The 22,428-nt window shown below is 37.6% G+C and overlaps 1 protein-coding gene across 5 annotated transcripts in view; it reads right to left on the bottom strand.

The window, feature by feature from the left end:
* WWOX (WW domain containing oxidoreductase) overlaps window positions 1-21,919 on the bottom strand; it is a 525,798-nt gene extending 503,879 nt beyond the window's left edge. For 2 of the 5 annotated variants that reach the window (XM_026060565.1, XM_026060574.1), the window contains exons 1-4: window positions 21,246-21,576; window positions 18,995-19,059; window positions 17,253-17,310; window positions 15,845-16,023 (exon numbers count right to left, since the gene is read on the bottom strand). In XM_026060565.1, the coding sequence (XP_025916350.1) occupies window positions 15,845-16,023; window positions 17,253-17,310; window positions 18,995-19,059; window positions 21,246-21,523 (580 nt within the window). In that variant the 5' untranslated portion in view covers window positions 21,524-21,576. Of the gene's footprint in view, window positions 1-15,844; window positions 16,024-17,252; window positions 17,311-18,994; window positions 19,060-21,245; window positions 21,577-21,760 lie in introns of those variants that run through there. The other 3 variants (XM_026060585.1, XM_026060597.1, XM_026060605.1) reach the window with 2 other exon arrangements.
* Window positions 21,920-22,428: the final 509 nt, after the last annotated feature.

Raw genomic sequence — 22,428 nt, 5'->3', positions numbered from 1 at the left:
CTTAAAGTGCATTGCATCAGTCCCACAGAAGCTACCAGAGTAGCATTTTACCAATCCTAAAATCATTTGCAGACATTTATACAAGCTGTCACATCTGATCTGCAAGTAAAGAATGGTCTATTTGAACTTTTTTATTCTCAGTGTTTCTTCAAGCATTGAAGAAGTTTGTGCTTTCTTTTGATTATCCTCAAATATGACAGTGTGGCTTCCTGCAAGCAAATCAGTCAGTTTTTTATAACACAAATCATTTGTTGCATTTAAAAGAAAGATATCAGAATTTAGCATTTGGCTTTATAATTTAATGTATAATGAGAATTTATTAGAGCTAGTCTCTTTTTCTGCCTTTATACAATTTTTTCCTCTGTAACAGACACCATAGCATGRCAGAAGACAGGCAACTGAATATGAGCAACTCAGCACACACTTCACATTGTCTAGACATAAATGATAACCTTTATCTAAAAGTGCATCTACATGTACGATTACCAAGATAAGTCAAACAATCATGAAAAGGTTACATACATTTAAAAAGAGACCTGAGCTAGCAACTGTTTCAAAACAAGTGAGACTCACTTTAGTGCGACTTGTATTACTTATTTGGGGGTGGGAAGCATAGCTAAAATTATTTATTCAGATTGACATAAGCTTACATTCATAAAGGACAAAGGAAATATTTTGTTAGACTACAGTTATGTTAATACACTCTTTTTAATTATATTTCAAAATAAACTCTTCCCAACCTTAACCAAGATCTAGAGTAGAGGAATATGATAAACCTGCTCACAGTGCAAGTCAAGGTCAAAACTACCATCTCAATGAAATCTAGATTAGATCTCAATAGCCAAACTTGACATGTCACTTAGGGCATGCAATTTCCCATTAGCTAACCATTCTAAATGTTTAGTCACTAAGGGATAGTGATCAGGGCTTTTTGCTTATTTAACTAAAACCAGTATTTGTAAGTACCATTGCTTGAATATATCATTAATGAAACAAAAAACAACTTTTCTGTGCATGCTATTGTAGCTTCATAGACATTCTATAGCAAAGCTGAATCAAGCTAAAGAGCAGCAGTGACAACAAAACTCACAATGGCCATATGTAAAAAAAAAAAAAAAAGAAAAAGAAAAATTAAGGATTTACCTAATGTTAGTAGTAAGTATCAAAGGCCAACCATAAAGAGACTCCAGTTTCCAGGGAATCCACATATCCTGAGGGGCTTTTGTTCCAGACAAGTGCCAGACTAACTGCATTCATAACTAGGTTTATAAAAATATTTGATCAGATATCCAGGAGTAGCTTCAAAAAGGCTTCAAAAGCTGTTTTGAGGGGCATGTATTTTTTTAAATCCGTTCCCAACAAGGGTCTTTGGATTTTCTTCCTGTTGTTGCTGTTTTTAAAACACCTTCCTACACAAGCTTTTTCAGATGACCTAAGCAAAGCCCAGAGAATTTTGAATTTTAAATTTATCTTTGACAATGTCTCTCGGGGTGTTTTTTTTTTTTTTTAATGAGATTTTAAAAAAATGTTCCAAGTTAAGAGAAATGGGATTGGCGCTCTCCTTCTCTAAAGCTGCTTTTTGCATCTGCAGTAGCTTTAGGCAACACAACTTTCCCCACCAAAGCAAACAGAAAAAAGCCAGAAGTTGTCTAGTTTGAGTACACTTTTGTTCTTCCATAAACCAGCAATATTATACTGCAGAGTCAAATCCTAATTAAACATACCAAAAAAAGTCACATGTTTTAAGTCTCCTTTTGGCAAGTACAACAGTGCAAAGTTAATATAAGAAGTAAATTTAATAAAGTTAAAGAGGAATATTTCATCCAAGGCAAAATAATTAAGACATACTGAGCTGTCAGCTAGAGTGTTAGATCGTCCAAACATTAATCTGCAAGTTATTTCATGAGAAATACTCAATTTTATGTAAAGAAACCGAAAAAGTACTACAGCATAAATTGAACCAAACTATTTTTCTTTAAAAAAATTTGATTATTTATTTATAATCAGTCAGTTACATAAGTAATGAAATAGACCAAAATGTATACTAGGCATTTTTTAGATAAATGATAAAACAGGATTCTGTCCCGAACAGCACGCAATTTACTTTACAAAAAAGCTATCACTGAGAGAATCAAACATACACAGCTAGGTCCCATTCTAAAGAGCTCACAATCCATGTTGTGGAAAAAAGGAACAGACTGAACATTACAACAACACTACTTGATTTCTGGCAGCCACTGCCCACCTCTGTTTCAGGAACGTGAGGCGAGAACTTGTTTAGTTAAGCAGCAAAAGATATTAAAATACAAAAGTCATTTCAGGATCCTGTGAAAAGAATTTAATACAGGATGCAGTTCATCGTTCCAGAATTCGTTCTGGTGCAAGCAAATAGAGATGACAGATAGGAGGTAGCTAGCAATGGGCAAGACAACTGATGTGGAGATTTGGGAATTGGGTTACCTTCTTAAATTCCAGTTTTTCTGGATTAGATGGAATCCATTTAAACAGAATGGGTACCAACCTCCCCAGTTCAAAACTGGCAAACCTTTTAGGCGTGCTTTAAACTACGAAGGAAAGAGGGAGATGGGAAGTTGTTATGTAACTCAAATGATCCATCATGTGGTTCCGACATACAAAGTAAGGCAGGAGATGGAGTTGTTCTGAAACAAAAGATGAAGAATAAGAAGAGTATTAACAAAACGTGTCTATACACAAAAGCAAGGAGAACGGAAAACAAGTAAGAATTAGAAGTCATTAAATTATTATACAAGGCCACAGGCAAAAATTAAAGCCTTCTTTGCCCCAGTTTCAATTAGGGCATTCAAACATACAATACATCTTCTAACTCTAAAACTAGTGCATAACATTTGTTTATATGACCACATCTAAGGCCTACCTGCTAACAGCCGGAATGTGGGCAACCCACCAGAGAGCTGAACAGCAATAATCTTCCAAAGGGAATGGCTGATTACAGCTGTGTGTGTTTGATGTCAGCTTTTTCATCTTCCAAAAAAGTTAGGCCTTGCCAATTTGGGGGGGGGGGGAGGAGCGGTGTATTCAAGCCAAAAATAGTTATGCCTACAAAAAATTTACATCTGCAAAACAAGAAAAACTGCCAGGGGAACACACATACTAGACATTTTCTAAAAACTATGGTTTCTTGTGACAACAGTACTGTACTCAAGGTTTGAGTCATACTTTGCAATACTACTGTAAAGTAGGCAAAAAGCATTACTCCCACTGATAACCAGGAAAACAAGACTAAGTGTTGAACAGTTCTCTCAAGATCACACAGAGTTCAAGCTGTTCAACTCCTGCTCTCATAGTCAGTCTGCCTAGTCCATGACAAGTTCCCCAGGGAAGTGACTAAATTTCAACTTAGGTGTGTAAAGCCTAGTAAGTGATATTATTCATCAAATTACACCACATACCATTATGAAGCATCCATCTGCTTTGCATTCTAGATACAAAACCATCATTTTGTTTCCCCAGAGATAAATGTTTAAAATGTCATATATAAAGAACAGAATCAGGAAGCTTAGGTCTCTGTTCCTTTCACCACAGATTAGATTCAGAAAGGGATACAATAAAAGAGATCTTCTCCCAAAGTTATGTCACAACTTTCATTCACTCAGGACACCAAAAACGTGCTGCCAAATAGGTCACGCACATTTTCAGGTAGTCTTCATCGCATATTTCYGTAAAGCACAAAATAGTCCAAATTTAGCTTCAGAGTTAAAATCCTGCAATAGTAACACTCACACCTCTCAGCAAMTGCTTATGGCTGGATACAGACCCAAGCAAGTAAAAGTCTTTCTTGAAAAAGCTTTCTTTACTCATTTCTAGTTGCCTTAATTTCTACTCTAATATATCTTAATTATTCCTTCTGTTAAACAATTTTACTGGTTCTCAATTGAGTATTCTTTTTATCCCATAAAAGAACAATCGAATTCCCATTTTAAATGAGAATATGGACATGGATATAATCCGTAAACTTAGGTCAATACCTGTAGCCATATGCTGCTCCATCTGTAAAGCAAGGGTAATCATACATTTCCCAAAATCCTAAGTAGCATAGCTAATGTCTGGAAAATACAAATGTACAGAAGCAACAAATACTGCTCACGATAGCCAACGGCAGGAGAATAGAAACAGAACCTTTCATGGCTCCTGGATCTCTGAATACACAATATACTAATGTTTTCATGAATTTGGTTGTCTTGGATTAGAGATCCTCTTAGCAAACTTTTAAACACTCAGGGATTTCTTACACAAAGACAGCTTTTTGACCAATCACAAGAAGAAGATGCCCCACAAGTTTTATGAACTTGAGTTTTTAGACATCAAAAATAGGGGAATCCCAATTAAAGAATATGCTATAAAGCTGTTTGGATAAAGAACAAATAATGAGGAGGCAAACATCATACTTTCTACAAAGATAACATATGGGGGGGGGAAGGGGGGGGGATTTCTAAGCAACACTCATTTCTGTGAACCTCAGACCAAAGTACATGTGGAAGATTTTAAATAAACATACCCAAAACTGATCTGTGACAGTCCTTGTTCACACAGATACTACTATGCAGAAAGTAGAATAACAGCCAGATAATTTAACTTTACTTTTTAACTAGTATGAAGGGGACACTAAGAAAGAATAGGACCCTAAAGAACAGAGGAAATGTAAAATATTGAAATCTGAATGTGTTTAAAATAAAGTCAGTTCAGAGGGAGTTATCTGAAGAAACAAAAAGTTCTAAAAGCCAATGAGAAGTCCAGCAAGAAATCAAAGCCAGCCAAAAGTTATATGAACACAAAAACTAAGACTGAGGCTATGCAGCTGAACAGAGGGCTCCAAAGATCTCACATTTTAAAAAGAAAAGTTTATAGAAGAAGTGGAAAAGGAGGGAAAAATTTTCTATTTTTCTTCTGTAAGTGAAAGATAAAGAATGCGAAGGAGTTATTTAAACAGTAAGACTTAGGGTGTGGTCAACAACAGAACCACAAACTGCAAATATCATTAATTTATAAAACATGTTGCAGAAGATGAAACTACTTTTGTTTTTAGGGATCCTCCYAGCTAGGTTAGGAGGTAAAAACTAGGAATTAAGAGATATGAAAATGAATGCAGCAAATGTCTCAAGTCACACACTGCCTTTTAGAAATGTTTCCCTATCTTAGACTTTAAGATGGATATAACATCAGGATCTTCCTCACAGTACAATTCTCTTCATATTCTGTAATTTGGGTAAAATTCTGGTCTCACTAATTTTAATAGGAGCTTTGCTACTGACTTCAATGAGGTCAGGATTTCAGTCTTTAGCATCCCAAGTTCTTATCTGCTTCCTTTCACTTCCTTTTCAGTGGGGATTTACTGCTTCAGATTTGACTTTCTAAAGCTTATAAATCCTTGTCACAATCAATTTTGAAGAGCTCAAAAGGGACACAAGATGCTGAAAGCCTTTCTTCTTGTGACCTTACAGCTCGGCATAGATATTGATATTAAGAATTTTTCAGGTGATAAGCCAAAAACAACATATCTATTAGTGTACACATAAATGCTATAACTAGAGTTGACAGTATCTAGAAAACAGTCACTAGATGTCTCACAAGATACTGTCATTAGAAAACAGTATTCACTTATTAACCACTTCTGTCCCCACCATCTACAAGCATTCTAAAAAAATACAAATGTACACCTAAGATTATTCAAACAATACTTGCAGTGCAATCGGCTTTCAAAACATGAAGGCACAAGATCATGTAGTTTTGTGTTGTCAAAGAGATAGACTGAATCATGCAAAAGTTCTTTTCATCTCTGGGCTATGAAGCGTGCAATATTATAACTTTGTTTATAATGAGAAAAGCCTTCCCGAAATTAAATATTTCTGAAGACATTTAGAAAAGCGATCAAGTTATTTTAAGTCCCATGGAGAAGTCTTAACGGTTACATAATAGATAAGAAAACATGCATCACACATGAAGGCTCCTGTTCTACAGATATATTATTCCAGTGTTAAATAAATACCAGAAGGTACAGCACAGGCAAATAGCTAAATCCCATCCTTTTTGAAAAGATTCCATTACAAGGAGTAATCACTATTGAACCTCTTAGCCCAGATGTAATTTCTTACATGTTACAACAAGTTYCACATGCATTGTGAATTTCAGCCAAGGTTGATGAAGTTCAATAACTCGGCTAACCAACCATGTGTACTCCTCATTACAGAAGTAATAAATAGATTCATCAAAATGGACATGAAAAAGCAATATGAAGATCTGACACCATTTCCAGCTTACTCAATAAGAAAAATAAATTACATAAGTCCAAGAGGACCTTTTAATATTTACARTATGTAACCAGTAGACAGTAGGTGCCTTATGTAAAAATTGAGCAATACTCATATTTAATAACATTAAGCCAGAATAAACTGAGTGATGGCACTCATGAAACACACTGTATCACTATATTCTATTGTAAAAATTCCAAGAAACAGCAATGTAAATTAAAGCCACAAAGAGAGCTCYCCCTATCTGTTAAGATTATTCAAAGTTTGAAAAATTACAGCTTTTTGCAGTTGTTCAGTTTTTCAAAATACATCAGTACAAGTCCATGACCGAGAGCTACTAACATCCAGCAAAAGAATAAGTTATAAGTTCCATCAAAACAGGCACTTTCCCCTCAAAGCCCTCCCTAAACAGTGCTTTTGTATCCTGACTACCCACACAATGTACTCTGGCCAAAAATACACTGCTTTGCAAGATCCAGCCTCTTCTGTAGAAGAACTGTACTCCCGCTCCCCCAAGATTTCGGTACAACAACATTCTTGCCTGCTACAAAGCCTTGAACTTCTGTGAGGAAAATGTCTGAAAAAGTTAGGAAAGTAAGTTTGTATTTTTAAAATGTGTTTAAGTAACAAACAACCAGCAACAGAACTCCTATACAGACACTGACACTTTATCGTAGGGGTATTTATGTGGTTTAGAATAATTTACATCGAGTTCGGCCCATGCATGAGAATCACTACTTTAAAAATACACCCTTTAATTATTCTGTGTTATTTTTCCCATGAATTCTTCATTAAACAAAGTAGTTTTCATCGACAGAATTAATCAGATCTGTTGAAATCAGAGTAACAATATGAAACTAAAAAACACAGCTGCGTGTCCAACAGCGAACTGTATTAAGCTAAAGGATGCTTCCTCCCCACCATCCTCCCCACCCAAACCCCATTTAAAAGGGCTTATAACCAGGAAACACTACTAACTTTCATTGCCACTGTTTTGTTGGTCAAGGATGGCAAAAGTACAGTCCCTAAACACAGCTGTGCTGGCAGAAGACCCTACTGTAAAAGTTACATCTGCAAAACTATTCTTTTATTGGGTAACTTCTTTTTCTCATGAGAGGCGATTTTATCCTACTAGGGCAAAGCATTCACATGCTAGCTGCACACATGCCAGCAGTCCTTTTTTCAGTTAATATACTGTGCTGCTTACAGTAGTGAAACACTTGGTAGATGGAGCCTAGAATTCACAAAAAACTAAAGTACGTTCATTAAGGAACAACCCATGCTTTTGAAAGCCCAATACATACAAAATTATCCAATGAAAGAAATCTCTGGGACAGCTAGGACTTGGTCAAGAAAATAATCAATCTAAGGTTTATATCTGCTAGTCTTTCTGTCTGCCTCACAATAAGCTTAGAACCCAAACTTCGACAAATAAYATCCACTTCAATCCTCCACATGTGAAACACTCCCCGCATGAAAACATACGACCATGCAAAGGCTACAATAGTTCTCTTACCACAAGAAGTTACACTGGTTAAGCAAGGAGTTTCCCAACGAAGACACAAGATGCATCTCCTTACTAAAACCCTACTGCTTCCCTTCTCTCCAGCTTCCTTCCAGCTACAACAGAAATAACTACAGAAATTCTTCTTAATAAAAATGGGCAGAGGTTTCAACTTACTAATCCAATGGAATTCAGGCATTTATAAAAGCCAACTTTGCTTCAAAGGATGAGCTCTTTGCATTGAATTGGGAAAAAGATCTAGTTATCAGGACAGGACTTTTCAGGAAGTATTGCCACAAGTTTGGTCCCACCTGTCCCACCCCTTTTTTCTGCTCTCCATGAGAGAAAGGGATGAAAATAAGAGGCAGCCACTGGAAAGCAAACTTCCTGGCCATTTACACACTACATAATATACAAAAAAGGTTTACATTTAGAGATCTTTGTACAAAGTTTGCATGTGAATAGAACTCAGAAAAATAACAAAAACAAAACCAGAGAGATGTATTTTCTCTTAAAGATTAGTTTTTTTAACACAAACTATCTAAACAAAAACAGACTGAATTTTTAAAGATTGGTAAAATTCAGATACTACAGCATAAGAAAAATTCCAAAACCATACAAGAAATCATGAAGTGAATCTGAAACAAGCAGTATCTTGAGCAATTCATTTGTACAAGTTCTGCCAGTTGTATAGCTTTAAATACTATTTCATCTGGAAACAGAGCAGAGAAATCAGAAAGTAAGCCTTGTACTTTCAAAGAAAAATATTCATGTATTTTAAAGGAGAGTTGGTGATCCAGCTCTAAAATAGAGCTGAAAATTCCTTATTGACAGATTCAGACAAACATCTGTGGGCTTAGTCCTCTAAACTCCATGCAGTACAGTGAAAGACAATGAACATATTTAGGACTGTCAGACTAATACTATTAAAATGAGAGTCCTCAATGGTATTTGCAAGGGTCTGTTTTATTCCTCCCATATGATCCGTATTTGACTCAAATGAGACCATTCACTGGTCTAATTAGGATTCAGCAAATGTTACCTTCTTTGTGTGAAGACTGATAAAGCCAGCCTCAGTAAAAATGTTCTGTCATCCACAAATAATCTCGGGAACTTGTGCGACTAGGATGGTTCCCATATTCAGAAAATTTTATTCTCTGCAGGTACAGAACAGTCAATTTTTGATTTCTTAAAAAATAAAGGCGTTCCTTTCCATCTTTTTTTGTCTCTTTATGTTGCCAGTAAATTTAAGGCATATTAGTAAAAGCTAACCAGCATGTATTGGAGACCTCACAGGGTCTTCACAGTAAATTTAAAGAAAAATCTTTAAAAGCTTAATTTTCCTCCTCTTAGGGGCAGCATATAGCTCTTCCTCATTTGGCATAAGAAATGCAACAACAGTTCACCACATCTGCCTTTAACAAGGCTTCTTAAATCTAGATTCAGAACAATACTAATACAGGAAGTGCTCAAACAGTACTATGCTACATAGAAAAATAGATAGATTTGTGGAATTCAGAAAATTTGAAATTATACAATATCACATCAATAAAACAAACTTTCATTGGCTTCTACCTGTATGAAGCATGAAAGCAAACAAACAAACGCACTTTGTCCATGTGCATTGCGTCATTTAATTACAGCCTTAACTACCACATATAGTTTGATACAGTTATAGTTTGATAAACAAAATAAGGGTAAAAAGCTACTGAAAACAACATTTTTTGTACAACAGAATTATGACAGAAAAACCAAATATCTTAGGACTTTCCTGAATTAACATAACCACCATGTGCTTTCTCAAGAGAGATTCCTGGCTTTCCAGTAGTTTAAGAGTTCTATTCCCACTCTGATGGTATCAGATCTTAGATGTCGTTGGTCCAGGAATTAACACTCCTACATCCCAGATTGCCGAAACCTTACTCTTATTTTTCCAGAAAAAGAGAGACAAAGATTTCTAGTATTTTCAAAGCAGAATGATTTAAGAGAGGCAGCCATTCTACATTATTTGAACACTATGCATCTGTGAGCAACGTCCCATATGAGGTAAATTTCTGAATTAGGTACAGGTGATGCAGTGAAAGGCACATGATAAATTGCAGAGCTACATAGTTTGTATTTATCACAAAAGCACCACCATGTGTGAACAAAATCTAATCATCTATATGTTACTATGATGAATAATACTGAGCAAATTATCAAGTTACCCACTGTCAAAATGYTACCTTCTACGGTTTCACAATGTTCAGTTACGTTTGCGTATATATACAAGCCCTTACTGCAATCAACTATGATATCCRATAGTGGGAATACAGACTACTACAGCTCAGTTCTGATAAAGCTAAACCTCTGTTCTGAACATAACTGAATCTGCTTCCCTGATTTCATATAACTGATCCTCAAGTATTGGTTACATTTGTTTAAGGCAACTTAAGTCAGCAGTAAGTATAGCATAAGTCAATTTAAAAGGAAGGACAAAAGAACATAGCTGCTAACTGTATTTTAGTGGTGAAGAAAGATCAGGTTGCTTTGTGTTTCCTTTGTTTGTAAAAGCAAGTTTTAGTAAAGGATGGCATCTTCTCCTGAAAGTTACTAACCATTTTTAACTGTAACGTAATCAGACTTTTCGATTTTAAAAAACTAAGTGCTATGCTACAATCTGACTTGCAGAAGTTTTGCAGTAACTACTTTTTATTATTAACTATGTCAAGCCAGCTTTCCACACCTAAACATAATGCACCAATAGATTCATCAGGAGAAAAAAGCTATGGGAGAGGAATAAAGCAGAAAAACTCATGTGTTTATCATTTATGAATTAGAGGGCCAGTTATCCAAAACAGCTTGTTAAGTCATAAAACAGATGTTTAATTCTGACAAATTATAAGCACATTTTCCAACCTTTGGCATCAGTATGACAGCACTTGCTAATACTTAAGCTCTGTACAAGAAATAAAAGACATATAATAATTTCTCATGCCAGAAGTATATGTAGAGTTAGAGATCACTGGAACAGTGACTCTTGTCTTTTAAGTACTGATTAATAGTATCTACTATACAAATTTTCTCCTCAGATCCTTCTACATTACACAGCAACAAAAAATACCAGATAAAATAGAACTACATTTAACCAAAACATAACAGACAATAATTTTGAAGAACAACCTAAAAATATCTCCATGATTATAAAGTTGCAATATCTCTTGTAAAGCATAATCAAGAAAAGTAGTACAGTAACTCACATCATGGTTAAAGTTTCTGGATTTTCTTCAGTATTTGAACAAATTAAGCTGCTCAAAGCCAAATGTTTTTCATTTTCTTCAGATAATTTGTGTTTGATCCAAGCATCCCTTACAAAAGCAATTAACAGATTTCTTCTGACCTTCATATAGCAAAAAATGAGACTTGCAGTTTGAGCAATAGGTTGATTGTGATTAAYACAGCATTGTGATAAAATCTTGGAAATGCATTAAAAAAAATACTTTGTAGAATCTGCCCGACTGCACAGAACATGCATACTTTGTCCCTTCATAATATACTGCAATACTAGTTACATTTTACTACTCATGCATACTCTAGCAGTCACAATAGGTTAGATGCAACTGCAGCCAGCACAGAACATAAAGCTCATGGACATATAGTTTCAAGGTCATGTAGCTATGTGAACCTTAAAGAACAGACAGCAATATTTATATAACTCATACAAAATCACATTAGCTACACTACTGTCTCCCTGATATTAAAAAAATAATATTCAAAAAATGTCAGATTTGAGAAGATTGCTTACAAGTGCAGTTGAAAATACATCATCTTTTACAAAACAGAACCTAGAGAAACAGATAACATGCTTTTTAAAATTTTGACTCCTAGCACTAATAATTAAGAATACATAAACAACAAAAATTTCAGGAGCTATTACCAAAAACAGGAAAAAAAACCCACCAAGCCTCTTTTGTTTAAGATTTTCAAAGAGCAACACAGCCCTCTAGTGGAAAATTATAAAGTATGATTTGTCCATACAAAAACACAGCACAGACTTGCATAGAGAAGCATCTTATTTGTAGCTGAACTGATGTTCAGAAAACTTTTCACTTTTTAAGCAGTATCACTTTATACGTTAAGAACTGAGCAATTCATTAACCTTTTCCAAGTTGCTAATGAAAACTAATGAAGTGTTCAAAAAAGTACTAAAAAATTAAATATATTAACACTTTTTGCAGCAATTTTAAGGACTAAGTGAAGAAAGTGGATATGTGATCTAGGAAATTCTTACTGTCCAATTCCTTAATGGATAGGAATAAATGGAAGCAAAGGGAGAAACATGGCTAGCTGTGCATCAGAAGCTAAACATTAAAAAGGACCTAACTGGGAGGAAAATATCAGACAGAGAATTACAGAAAGCACCACTTTGTTTCCACATCCAGTTCTCTGAAATAGACTGCCTGAATTCTTCATCATTTTCTAATAGCATTAAGTAATAAAACTAAGAACTGAACAGATTTTCTGATCTATCCAGAACCATCACAGAGTAGAGAGCATCACCCTATTTTACAGAAATGATAGAGAAGTTAATGGCAATAAAGTAACATTTGAGAAGTCAGTATGTGTGATGCCATTAAAATCCTACCTCTGTTGAAATCATCCAATGTTTTTCCTCAATAATAAAGCAAGCGTCTCTATTTTCAGAACATGGGGAGATTTTTCAACTCCTAAGAGAAAAAAATTTCTGGCAAGCTACACTGGATTCCTTTTATTAAGTTCACAAATTAAGTCAGTTGAAATATCATTTTAGAATCTGTTGATCTATTTCAAATTTTTCAAAGCAGTGCATTTGGATTAATTAAAAAAATAAAATATTTTCTATGTTCATCTATCTTTAAAAGGATCCTCATTGTCCAAACTTTGTTTTGGGCATCCAGCAATGTGGTAATTCAAAATGCACTTTTCTGCATTTTGATAGACTACTGCCTAACCACTTATATCTTGATATTTTTCTACCCGTCTCRAAACTAAAAATTTCTCAGCAACATATGTAAAAGACCCATTTACAGAGACTATAAAATCAGTTTCAAATACACCTTTGAAATGAGTTTTGACCATAATGAAACAGCTTACTGATTTTTTTTTTTTTACATTATTAGGTGCAAATGTTCAACAAGTAAGCCATTTTGTTTTAATCACTTTTTGCTTAATGAATAGCATTTTTTCCTCAGCAATATTTCCTTGAAAACATTCACACTTCCCACTTAGAGCATGTTAGCGTTCTGAAAACACAGTAATTGCTTACTCCTCAAAATATTCAGGGAGGGGAATAGTCTCTCTCCAACATACACAAAGAGTTTAAAAGGAAGATCTACAATACAAAACGGAGCACAACATAGGATTTCCAAGCTAACTGGGAATAAGCTCCAAAACTGGAAGTGCTCTGCTTGAGTTAATCAGTATTTCCACATGGAGAACCAAAGAATTGTGTAGACATACTAAAACTCATAGGGATCACTACACTGTGATCCATTACATGACACAGACATGTTCACAGCATTTTGCCAAAAGTTACAAAGCATGGTTCAGAGTTAAGCTAAGACTCTTATTTTAATGACTCTGACAAACCAGTTTCAACAAAACTTCAAATTCTGCCAAGTATGTCAAAATTAATTGCACGAGAACACCATTAGCCAAACCCAAAAGGAGAGTGCTCTCTTCACACAACACCAAGGCATCTGAACCTTGTTCTTCCTCTAAACAGGTCTACCAGAAGTCACATTTAGCACAAGTCTTTCTCAAACTGTCTCCTTTCTCTGAAGTTTAAGAGCTAGTTTAGACTTAGGAAAAAAAGAATGTAGAATACATAAGAAGCCTAAATCCTAGAACTGCTTTCTCCTTAATCCTTGCTCCATGGCAATTGGTAAATAATATCAGGCACAGAGCCTGGAATGACAGCAATATTAAATGCAACATGGTATGCACAAGAGTTTTGAGTTACACAGGTCATAACACTATCTTAACCACATGTCCTTCCTACCTCAACATGGTAGCTCGGGACTCCTTATGTCCTAATCTCAGGTTGCTGCAGAGGCCCAAGGCTTACCTCACTAATGCTTCAGCTGTCGTTGGTACGCTTCTGACCAGAGGCAACATCCTGCCCTCACCTACTTATAGGGACCAAAAAATTTTTACGTACAGTTGAATTGTACATAAACTTCACACACACTCTAAAGTGTATGTTTTGTAACATGAGATAGAAGAAAAGACCAGGCCAACACTGCAGCATATATGCTACCCAGACAGCTGATTAGTTTGCTCAAACAGGTACCAATAAATGGCAGTCCTCTGTCATTTCAGATGCTCTTGACATGCAATAGCTTGTTCTTATAGTCAATAGTCACAGGCAACAAAGATCTGGCGCAAAGACATGTTTACTTCCTTCTGACTAACACGGATTATAAACTAAGGGGGAAAACAGGAAAAAAGAAGTTTTGACAAAAGCATCATACATCTTGGATTAATCTTTCACTGTATATGAAACACTTTCATTCAGCAAGTCTGAATGGTAGCTCTTGCTGAAGGCAAATCATATTTGAGCCCAGGTAATTCTTAAATGTTCTGAGACTGAACAGTCGCATACAGAGCAAGTTCTACTGCTGGATGCAATTTAAAGACATGCTGTACTAAAAATCTGGAATGTAAAGTTTACCGGAAAAAAAAAACGAATTCCTCATTGAGGCAGGTAAGTACACTTGCTACACTAAGTGCAATACCAATCTATAGTAGCATATCAAGCAACGGTTGCAGGACATGTGCTGATAAGGCATAAAATTGTAAGCTACAATAAAACTCTAAATTTTTTTATCTGACTCCTGTTAGATAACACTTCCCTTCAAATAATTAAAGGGTAAAAAACAAGATGATTCAATGATAAGTCCTGCTATTAACCCATTGCACAGGCAATCTTCAGGCTCTTCCAGCATCCTCACAGACACATTTAAGTCAAGATCCTGCTCTTAAAAGACACCAAATTATAATCTGCATAAGGACTATTTCAGTATTAATGAAGTCCCTCCACAAAATAAAACTATGAACAGTAAACGGAATGAAGATTAACAATTATTTATTATTTAGGTAGATCGCGGGGTTTGCCAGAAAAGTTCATATCTGACATCAAATCACACTTGTATTTTAATATTTGTGGCTCCTTCCTGGACTTAGGCCACAGAAATAGAAAACAGCTATCCTGTGCAATTTGCAGAGAGAAAATTCAAACAGCCTAGCAAATTCAATTGGAGAAGAAATCCGGTCTTCTGAGAAGAAAAACAGCAAAGCCCCTAAGCACCAAAGCTTCATTATAAAAATGAAACAAAAGCAGCTAATAAGAATCACTCAACTACTTACCAGCTATGGAAAAAAATATTATGAACAGATACCTTGACTAGATAAGTGTCTAAAAGGATTTTTATGAACAAGCTTGAAACTGTCATAGAAAATGGAATTAAAAGGGATTTTAAAAGGACATCAACACTATTTTTTGCCCCAAAGCAGCAATCATRCCATTCTGACACAAGTTCATCATCAATTCGACTTGTAAATACTTTCAGAGATGAGGATTCCATAGCCTGCTTGTGAAATCTTTTCCCACATTTACCTGTTGCCATCAGAAAGCTTTTCTGAACACTATCTGAACACTCTTGTAGCAGTRCAAGGCTTCCGCCCTGTCCTAACCACCAAGGTCATAAAATGACACTATTCTATTTCCCTCCACAGCAGGCTTTTACATATTTATATAGCATAAAATGCCTCTAAATGTATTTTCTAGACAAAATTTGTTGTTTCAAAACCTGATGTTATTTCTATGGCTCTCCTCTGGACTCCACTTTCTCCACATTTTTAAAATAGTAGTACACAAACCTGAAAAAAGTTTTCTAGCTCGAGGTTCTATAAGAACCTCTATATAGAACAAGTTTGAATTCTACAAGTACAGATCCAGAAACAATTCATTATGTCAGAGTTGCCTGTAAGATAAAAATCGCCATATTTTACCTTATGTGTAATGTTAACCTACCTATTCCTGAATTTGCTCCAGTGATTATAACCACTTTTCCACTCAAGTCACGACCCTGAAGTATTTCCATTGCAGTACTGTTTCCATCATATTTTTGTCTAGTAGTAGGTTTTACTGGATTATCTTCAACTGTAAATGCCAGTCTTGGGTCAAGGTAAGTAGTCCTTTTGTTTATGTGGCTGTAAAAGAACAGAAAATTCAACTGTTTTGACCCTCTGTACTCTTCATTTAGACTTTAAATGTTCTATTTCAACCACTGTTGCATACAATTCCAGTGAATTATTTACATTCCCAAAAATCAGAATTTTTTTCCTCAGTTTTGCTAAAATGATCTGGATTACTTATCAATCATTCTTCTGATTGTAATAGTGTTCATTAAGATTTGTATTCAAGTGCTTCACAGCCCCATTCTGAAATTCATATAAGCCCCTGATTTATAAAGCAGAATTCTGTCACAGGAAAATTTGCATTGCATTAGGGAAGATCATGTTCTCTAAGGAGCTCTATGAAAGGGGCCTGTACCACTCTCTTGAAGCAAGATACTGATAAGAAATGTAGTTCAGTACCCTTTTGAAACAACTGAAAACAAATAGCTTCAAATCAGCTCAGCAAGTGGCATAATTGGGGTCAGGATGATGCTCCCGTAATGGAATTTTAGTTTTCTTCAGAAAATTTCTAGGAAGAGACACTTTGCAGCAACTTTCAGTCTTCAACCCTTACTTATAGGACAGAGAGGCTACACTTAAAAATTTTGGACTGTGAATATTCTTCATTTTTACARTTCAGTTTGAGATAATCATCCCATTTTGACCTTTTAATTGAAAAGGTACAGAAAGGAAGTGCTCCCACACAGAAAAGAAATGTTTCCAGAAACATCCTTCTGCTTCTGTGAAGTCCCTCCTCCTTAGTTTTCTAAAAATCTCTAGTTCAATCTTTGCTCTCTCTTTTCCTTCTGTGCTTTAGATTGCAAGCCAGTCAGTGCTATAGCAATTTTTTTTTCAATCTTGTATCTTTTAAGCTCTATTGCAATGTCAACAATCATCCATAGAGTTCTGGGTAACTTTTAAAGTTATATGTACAGTGTTTACATGTGAAGTCATATAAACAAAATGAACCTACATAAACATTGCCTGAAGATAGTCAACATTTTGAAGATGTTGACATGTAAGTCACTAATCTGTCACCCAACTAATATTTCTGTGCCTGTCAAAGAATTCAATAAACTACAAGTGGGTGTTTAGACATTACTGCATCTGTAAAATTTACATTTGAATTCTAATGTTTTGATTATGAGTTTCTTTGTAATACTAGCTGATATTATCACAGTATCGTAACTCAAAAAGGCTACCAAATGTGAAATATAGTTGGCCCACCTACTTGTCTATATCCTACATTTTCACATACTTACTCCACAAAATAGACTTGTCCACTTTCATCAGTCTCCTGCTCCCATCCGTATGGCAGATCTAGAAAACACAGAAAAAATGTCTTTTTGCAGGAATTAAAGCACAGTCAGATTTGAGGTTTAAGCAATTTCTCAGACAAAAGTTGGCAAAAGTCTGCACTATTTCTATGTGTAATGTACCTACCTGCTGCATTTGAATATTGGAACTTGAAAGGAGGACTGCTTCCCTAATCACCATGCAATTGCTCTCTACTAAAACTACCATATACAAGACATCTGGAACAACTGTAAAGACCAGTCTATTAATTATAAAGGTACCCTAAAAATTATTTTGAAGATTAGTTCATGTTATAGCACAAAGCAGCAAAATGTGACCCTGCTTCCTAGTATGTCACATATACAAATCTCTATATTCCATGAAGTTCAGTATCTATCCTGATAAAGTAAACAGACAAAATACTGAACTAAACAGCATAGGAAGAGTTATAGATATCACATACCAAAAGTTGGAAGACCAAAACACTGAAATGAGGATGGGATACATTAATTCGAGGTTGGAAGGACAGGTAAGAGAACAAAAATAACAAATTTTCAGAAAATAAGTCTTTTTGTAAAACATCCCAAGGAAGTATGTAACAGATAGTATCCCCAGTATTTTTAAGTCTGCCTGAAAAGTATTGTRTTTTAGATGACTCAAGATCTACTGAGAACATTCCAGTTAGTTATACTCACATTACCAATGCCAATAGTAGTATGTCTCATCAACAAAACAGTTTTTCCTTAAGGGCTTTAATTCTTTGCCAGAGTAAGACAAATAAAGAAGGAGATCAAAAAAGTCAACTGTGTATTAATACCTGGCATACCCTCCTATAATATCCACTTCTGTTTTCATGATCCAAACYGAACATAACAGTCACTTCTGTATTATTAATATCCATGTAGTATCATCTTATTTAAAATGTTAAAATTTTTTCACCATTTATCCTTTTACACAAAGCCCTTCAGATGTAACAACTTCCTTTGCTATCCATGTTTTTCTTCACATTCAGTTAAGCTTTCTCCTCAAATATCCTGTTGGTTAAGCTATTTAAAATCATATTAACGAACACTTATTTTCTCCAAAAATCACTCTCCAGCTCAGATTAGGTAGAGTAACGTAAGTTATTCAGCTTCATTTTTCTACTTTTCAGAAATAACCCCAAGTACACCATAGAAAAACTTCTGGGAAGATCTAATTTAAGGCAAGATCCTTAACAAGTCATATGCCTTTGGAAGAATCCTGCAACCCCATGCTCTCTCCTGTCCTGACACAGAGGTTCAATAGGATTAGGAAAAATGAGTAAGATGGCAACTAATGGAAGTTCTCTTTGTGTTATTCTTTGATGGGCAGTTACAAGGAATATAATCCAACTATAAACACTGTCTGATGGGCATTGAGAGATCATAACCCAGTCGAAGAATTCCACCCTGCAAGTATGCTTTACAAGCCACAGTAAAAGAAACTCTTTATCCCAGAATTGGTACTTTGGCTTTATGCAGCACTACCAGAAAGTCAGAAATCCACAAACTGATCACTGTACACAGACATGGGTAAAGCCCCACTGAAATCAGCTATGCTTTGCAAGCTGGGTTTAACTATGTGCCTAGGGCCAATTAAGGAGATCAAGGTGAAATCTAGTTCCTGCAAAGACTCTGACTGTTGCTTGTAACATAATTTCACTACATTACAAAAGCTTAACACAAACCTCCTGCAACACGTTTCCTCCTTCCAGATTTAGGATGCTCCCACTGTGTTTTTTCTTCAAGATGACTGGAAAAAAAAAAAAAAAGTTTAAGAAAGATTAAAAGCAGCCTAACAATGCTCATTCTGATGCACTTCAATCAGGCTTTTTTTTTTTTTTTTTTTTAAATACAGTACAGAACATGGCTTGTCTCCCACAAAGAAAAGAAACATGTCAATCCCTTATTTAAGGGACTTCAAAGGTGCTGCTAGAAGTTAACAGATCTTCATTTTGCCACATTTCTGAGGGAAAAATAACTAGCCAGACAGTAAAGGTTTGACTTCCAACCTAAGTCTTGCTGCTTACAATGAGAATAAAGAAACCCCTCCGAGTAATTAAAGACAGACTCAGACAACTTCTCTTAAAGACGCTGGCCCTTGGAAGAAAAGAGGAAGAAAGAAGAAGCAACAAAATACTTTATCAAAACCTAATCAAAATAATATTAGAAGTTTTTAAACAAGAAAAGCCCCTTCCTAAAACTCGTTTCTAATCATGTTGGCTTGCAAGCTGTTAGGTAAACAAGTTTAGATCTTTACATGAGCAGCTTTTAATACACTTTCCTGTCTAAAGCTGAARGCCCATTTATTTAATATGGATGATAATGATATCACATCTTATCTTCTAATTCAGAGACCATTTTTTCCACTGAAATCACTGTAACTGAATGACCTATTTATTAACTGTACCGTAAGATTTTCTGCACTGCACACTAGTAAGCAAAGTGATGCGCATACAAACAAGGTTAAGGTCTTAACAGATCCAAAGTGCTGAAATCAGTCTGGATATTAAAATTTTATCTTCCATCAGTTATTTTAAACAATAACCAAGTGTTTAAGAGTCAGGCAGGGATTATTTGAAAGAGCATCACAACTGATAGCTGCCTGAGTATGAAATAAAGATAGCCAGAGCTACTGAACGCATACACAGGCAAGCACTAAACTCCAGATTTGGTACCAAAAGCAAAGTATATACAACAAAAGCGATTTTTTTCAGCCTGAGAAAATAACAGGCAGTTGGGCCACAGTAAGCAGCACACAAACTCTATTATAGAAATCAGCACTAGATGGTCTAAGATTAAAGGGGTGCATATGTATGACCTGCAGTAGCACTTCAATTTCAGGACACTCACATTCTAAAGATAAATAAGATCCTGAGTTCCTCCTGTAAAATAAAAATCGTCATATTTTACCTTATGCGTAGTGTTCCTGACTCCTGTCTGATGTGAGCTACATAACCAGATTCTCATATCTTCACAAACAAATGCACGCCCACTGAGGTTTGGTAACTAACCACGTGCACACCCGGCTCATCACAAAGACCTTTAAAAGTCTTAAATGAAAGTAACTCCATTATAGCTCAGTCTAAAGTTCATATTGCTGATGAGGTTTAAAAACACATTTTCAGAATCTGCAAAGGTAACATACAGGTGCAGAGCTTATATTAAAGGCAGCAATAGCATAACACCGTTTCATCTGAACTGTATTTACACACACTGGCAAGACTCTTAGTTGCTAAAGACTGACCTTGTTATTAATTTAAATGGAGTTAATTCAGATTCACAACAGCTAACAATCAGGCCTATTGAATTAATTGTTTGTATAAAAACAATCCCAAGAAGTGATACCTCACTATTTTGCAAGCTTTCTAAGATCACCCAGTGATTCCCTTTTGAAAGGGCTTCCAAAGGGAAAGGGCATATAAGGAAACTTGACCTAAGATCAATAATTGACTAGACAGAATTAGCAGTGCTTATAAACCAAATATCAGATAAAATAAAAAGCATTTTGTCTACTGTTTGCGGAACAGAGCTTGGGAGAAAGATGCCAACTCACTACAGATAAGGCGGGCTGTCTGCACTATACCTTTCCCCCTTTTTATGGAAGGGAGTAAACCTTATAGCTTTAAACAAACTGAAACACAGACTCCAGGATCAGCATGGTTATAGGAAACCATATGAGAGRAGAAAATACACAAACGTATATTCCACTGAGTTAATCCTGTAGCACTCTTTCGCAATGGGTGGGGACATGACAGCTTTCGAAGTGGCACAGTAGATGATGCCAAAGGCAAATTTGTATCTCTTGTCAAAACTGTGGTATACTGCGGAGCTGGGGGCGAGTACTTACTGCTTTTAACCTCTACTGCGCGTATCTCTTCTCTATTCCTGCAAGGAGGAAAACTGAGAAAACCGCAGCACCGTGTAAGGCTCAACTACCTGTACTGCGTCCCACAGCACATAAAAGCCACGCTCTGAGCCACCAAATGCCTCGCAACACCGCCACAGCCGCGCTCCAGCTCGCTCCGGCAGCCGGGCGCCTCTCGGTGCGCTCCGCACAAAGCGCAGGCTGCGGTGGGCGCCGCGCTCGCCCGTCCCCCGCGCACCGGGCAGGACCGACCTCCCGGCCCGCCTCCTTCGGCCCGCAGCGCGCTGAGGGCTCGGCGCGGCGCAGACCCCGCCGCGGGGGACCGAGCCCACCTCGGCCACGCTTTCATCGCCCGCCCCCAGGCGCCAGGGGCGGCACCAAACGCGGCAACGGAGCCGCAGAGGGACGGTCCCGCCGCAGCGACCCCCGGCGCGGGCCCCGCCGCCGCCGCCGGCAGCTCCGCCCTGCGCAGGGCGGGCGGCAAATGGCGGCTCCCGCCTCCCCCGCGCCGCGGCGAAGAGCGGGGCAGCCCCCGCTCCCCGCTCCCCGCCCCCAGGGGAGCCGGCTCGCCCCCCCGCTCCCTTACTTGGCGTAGTAAACCCAGCCGTCCTTGGTGGTCCGCTCCTCCCAGCCGGGCGGCAGCTCCTCCTCGCTGTCCGTGTCCTCCAGCCCCGCGTACTTCAGCGCCGCCATTAGGACGGGGGCACCACGCAGCCCCGCCGCCGCCTCGCCGCCAGCCAGCGGGCGCGCGCGACACCGCCCCTTCCGGCCGGGGCGGCCAATCGCGCGGCGCGGCGGACCGCGGGCACGCTGGGAAGTGTAGTCCGGTGGGCGGTGCCGCGGGGCGGCTGCCGGGGTGCGGGGGCGGCTCCCCGCGGCGCCACCGCGCGGCGGCGGCCGGAGCTGCGTCACGCGGGGGTCGCGGCCCAGCGGCGGCTTCGCTCGGAATCGTGCGGTTTTTACGTGTGTTACCGAGGTTTCCCCCCTAGGGAGCCCCGGAGCGAGTCGAAACCTTCGCGGGTGGCTCGAGAATCTGAGGTTTCGGGGGGGTTAAGCACTCCCTTTTCCAGAGACAAGTGTGGAAACAAGGTGGCGGGCCAAGCCCCAGAAAGCAACGGAAAATGAACCGTTGCTAACGCTTTTTGACACTAGCCATAGGGGGGAAAGGTCGACGGGCGCGGCCTAGGGAAGGAGGACACTAGCCTCGGGCTCCGGCCCGGCGGCAGGGCGGCCTGCACCCTGCTCCGGGAGCAC

Source organism: Apteryx rowi, unplaced genomic scaffold (genome assembly GCF_003343035.1).
Source record: "Apteryx rowi isolate R43461 unplaced genomic scaffold, aptRow1 scaffold_1, whole genome shotgun sequence".
In the NCBI taxonomy this organism is placed as follows: domain Eukaryota; kingdom Metazoa; phylum Chordata; class Aves; order Apterygiformes; family Apterygidae; genus Apteryx; species Apteryx rowi.
The sequence above is the reverse complement of the archived record's forward strand: the minus strand, read 5'-3'. Positions and strand labels throughout refer to the sequence as shown.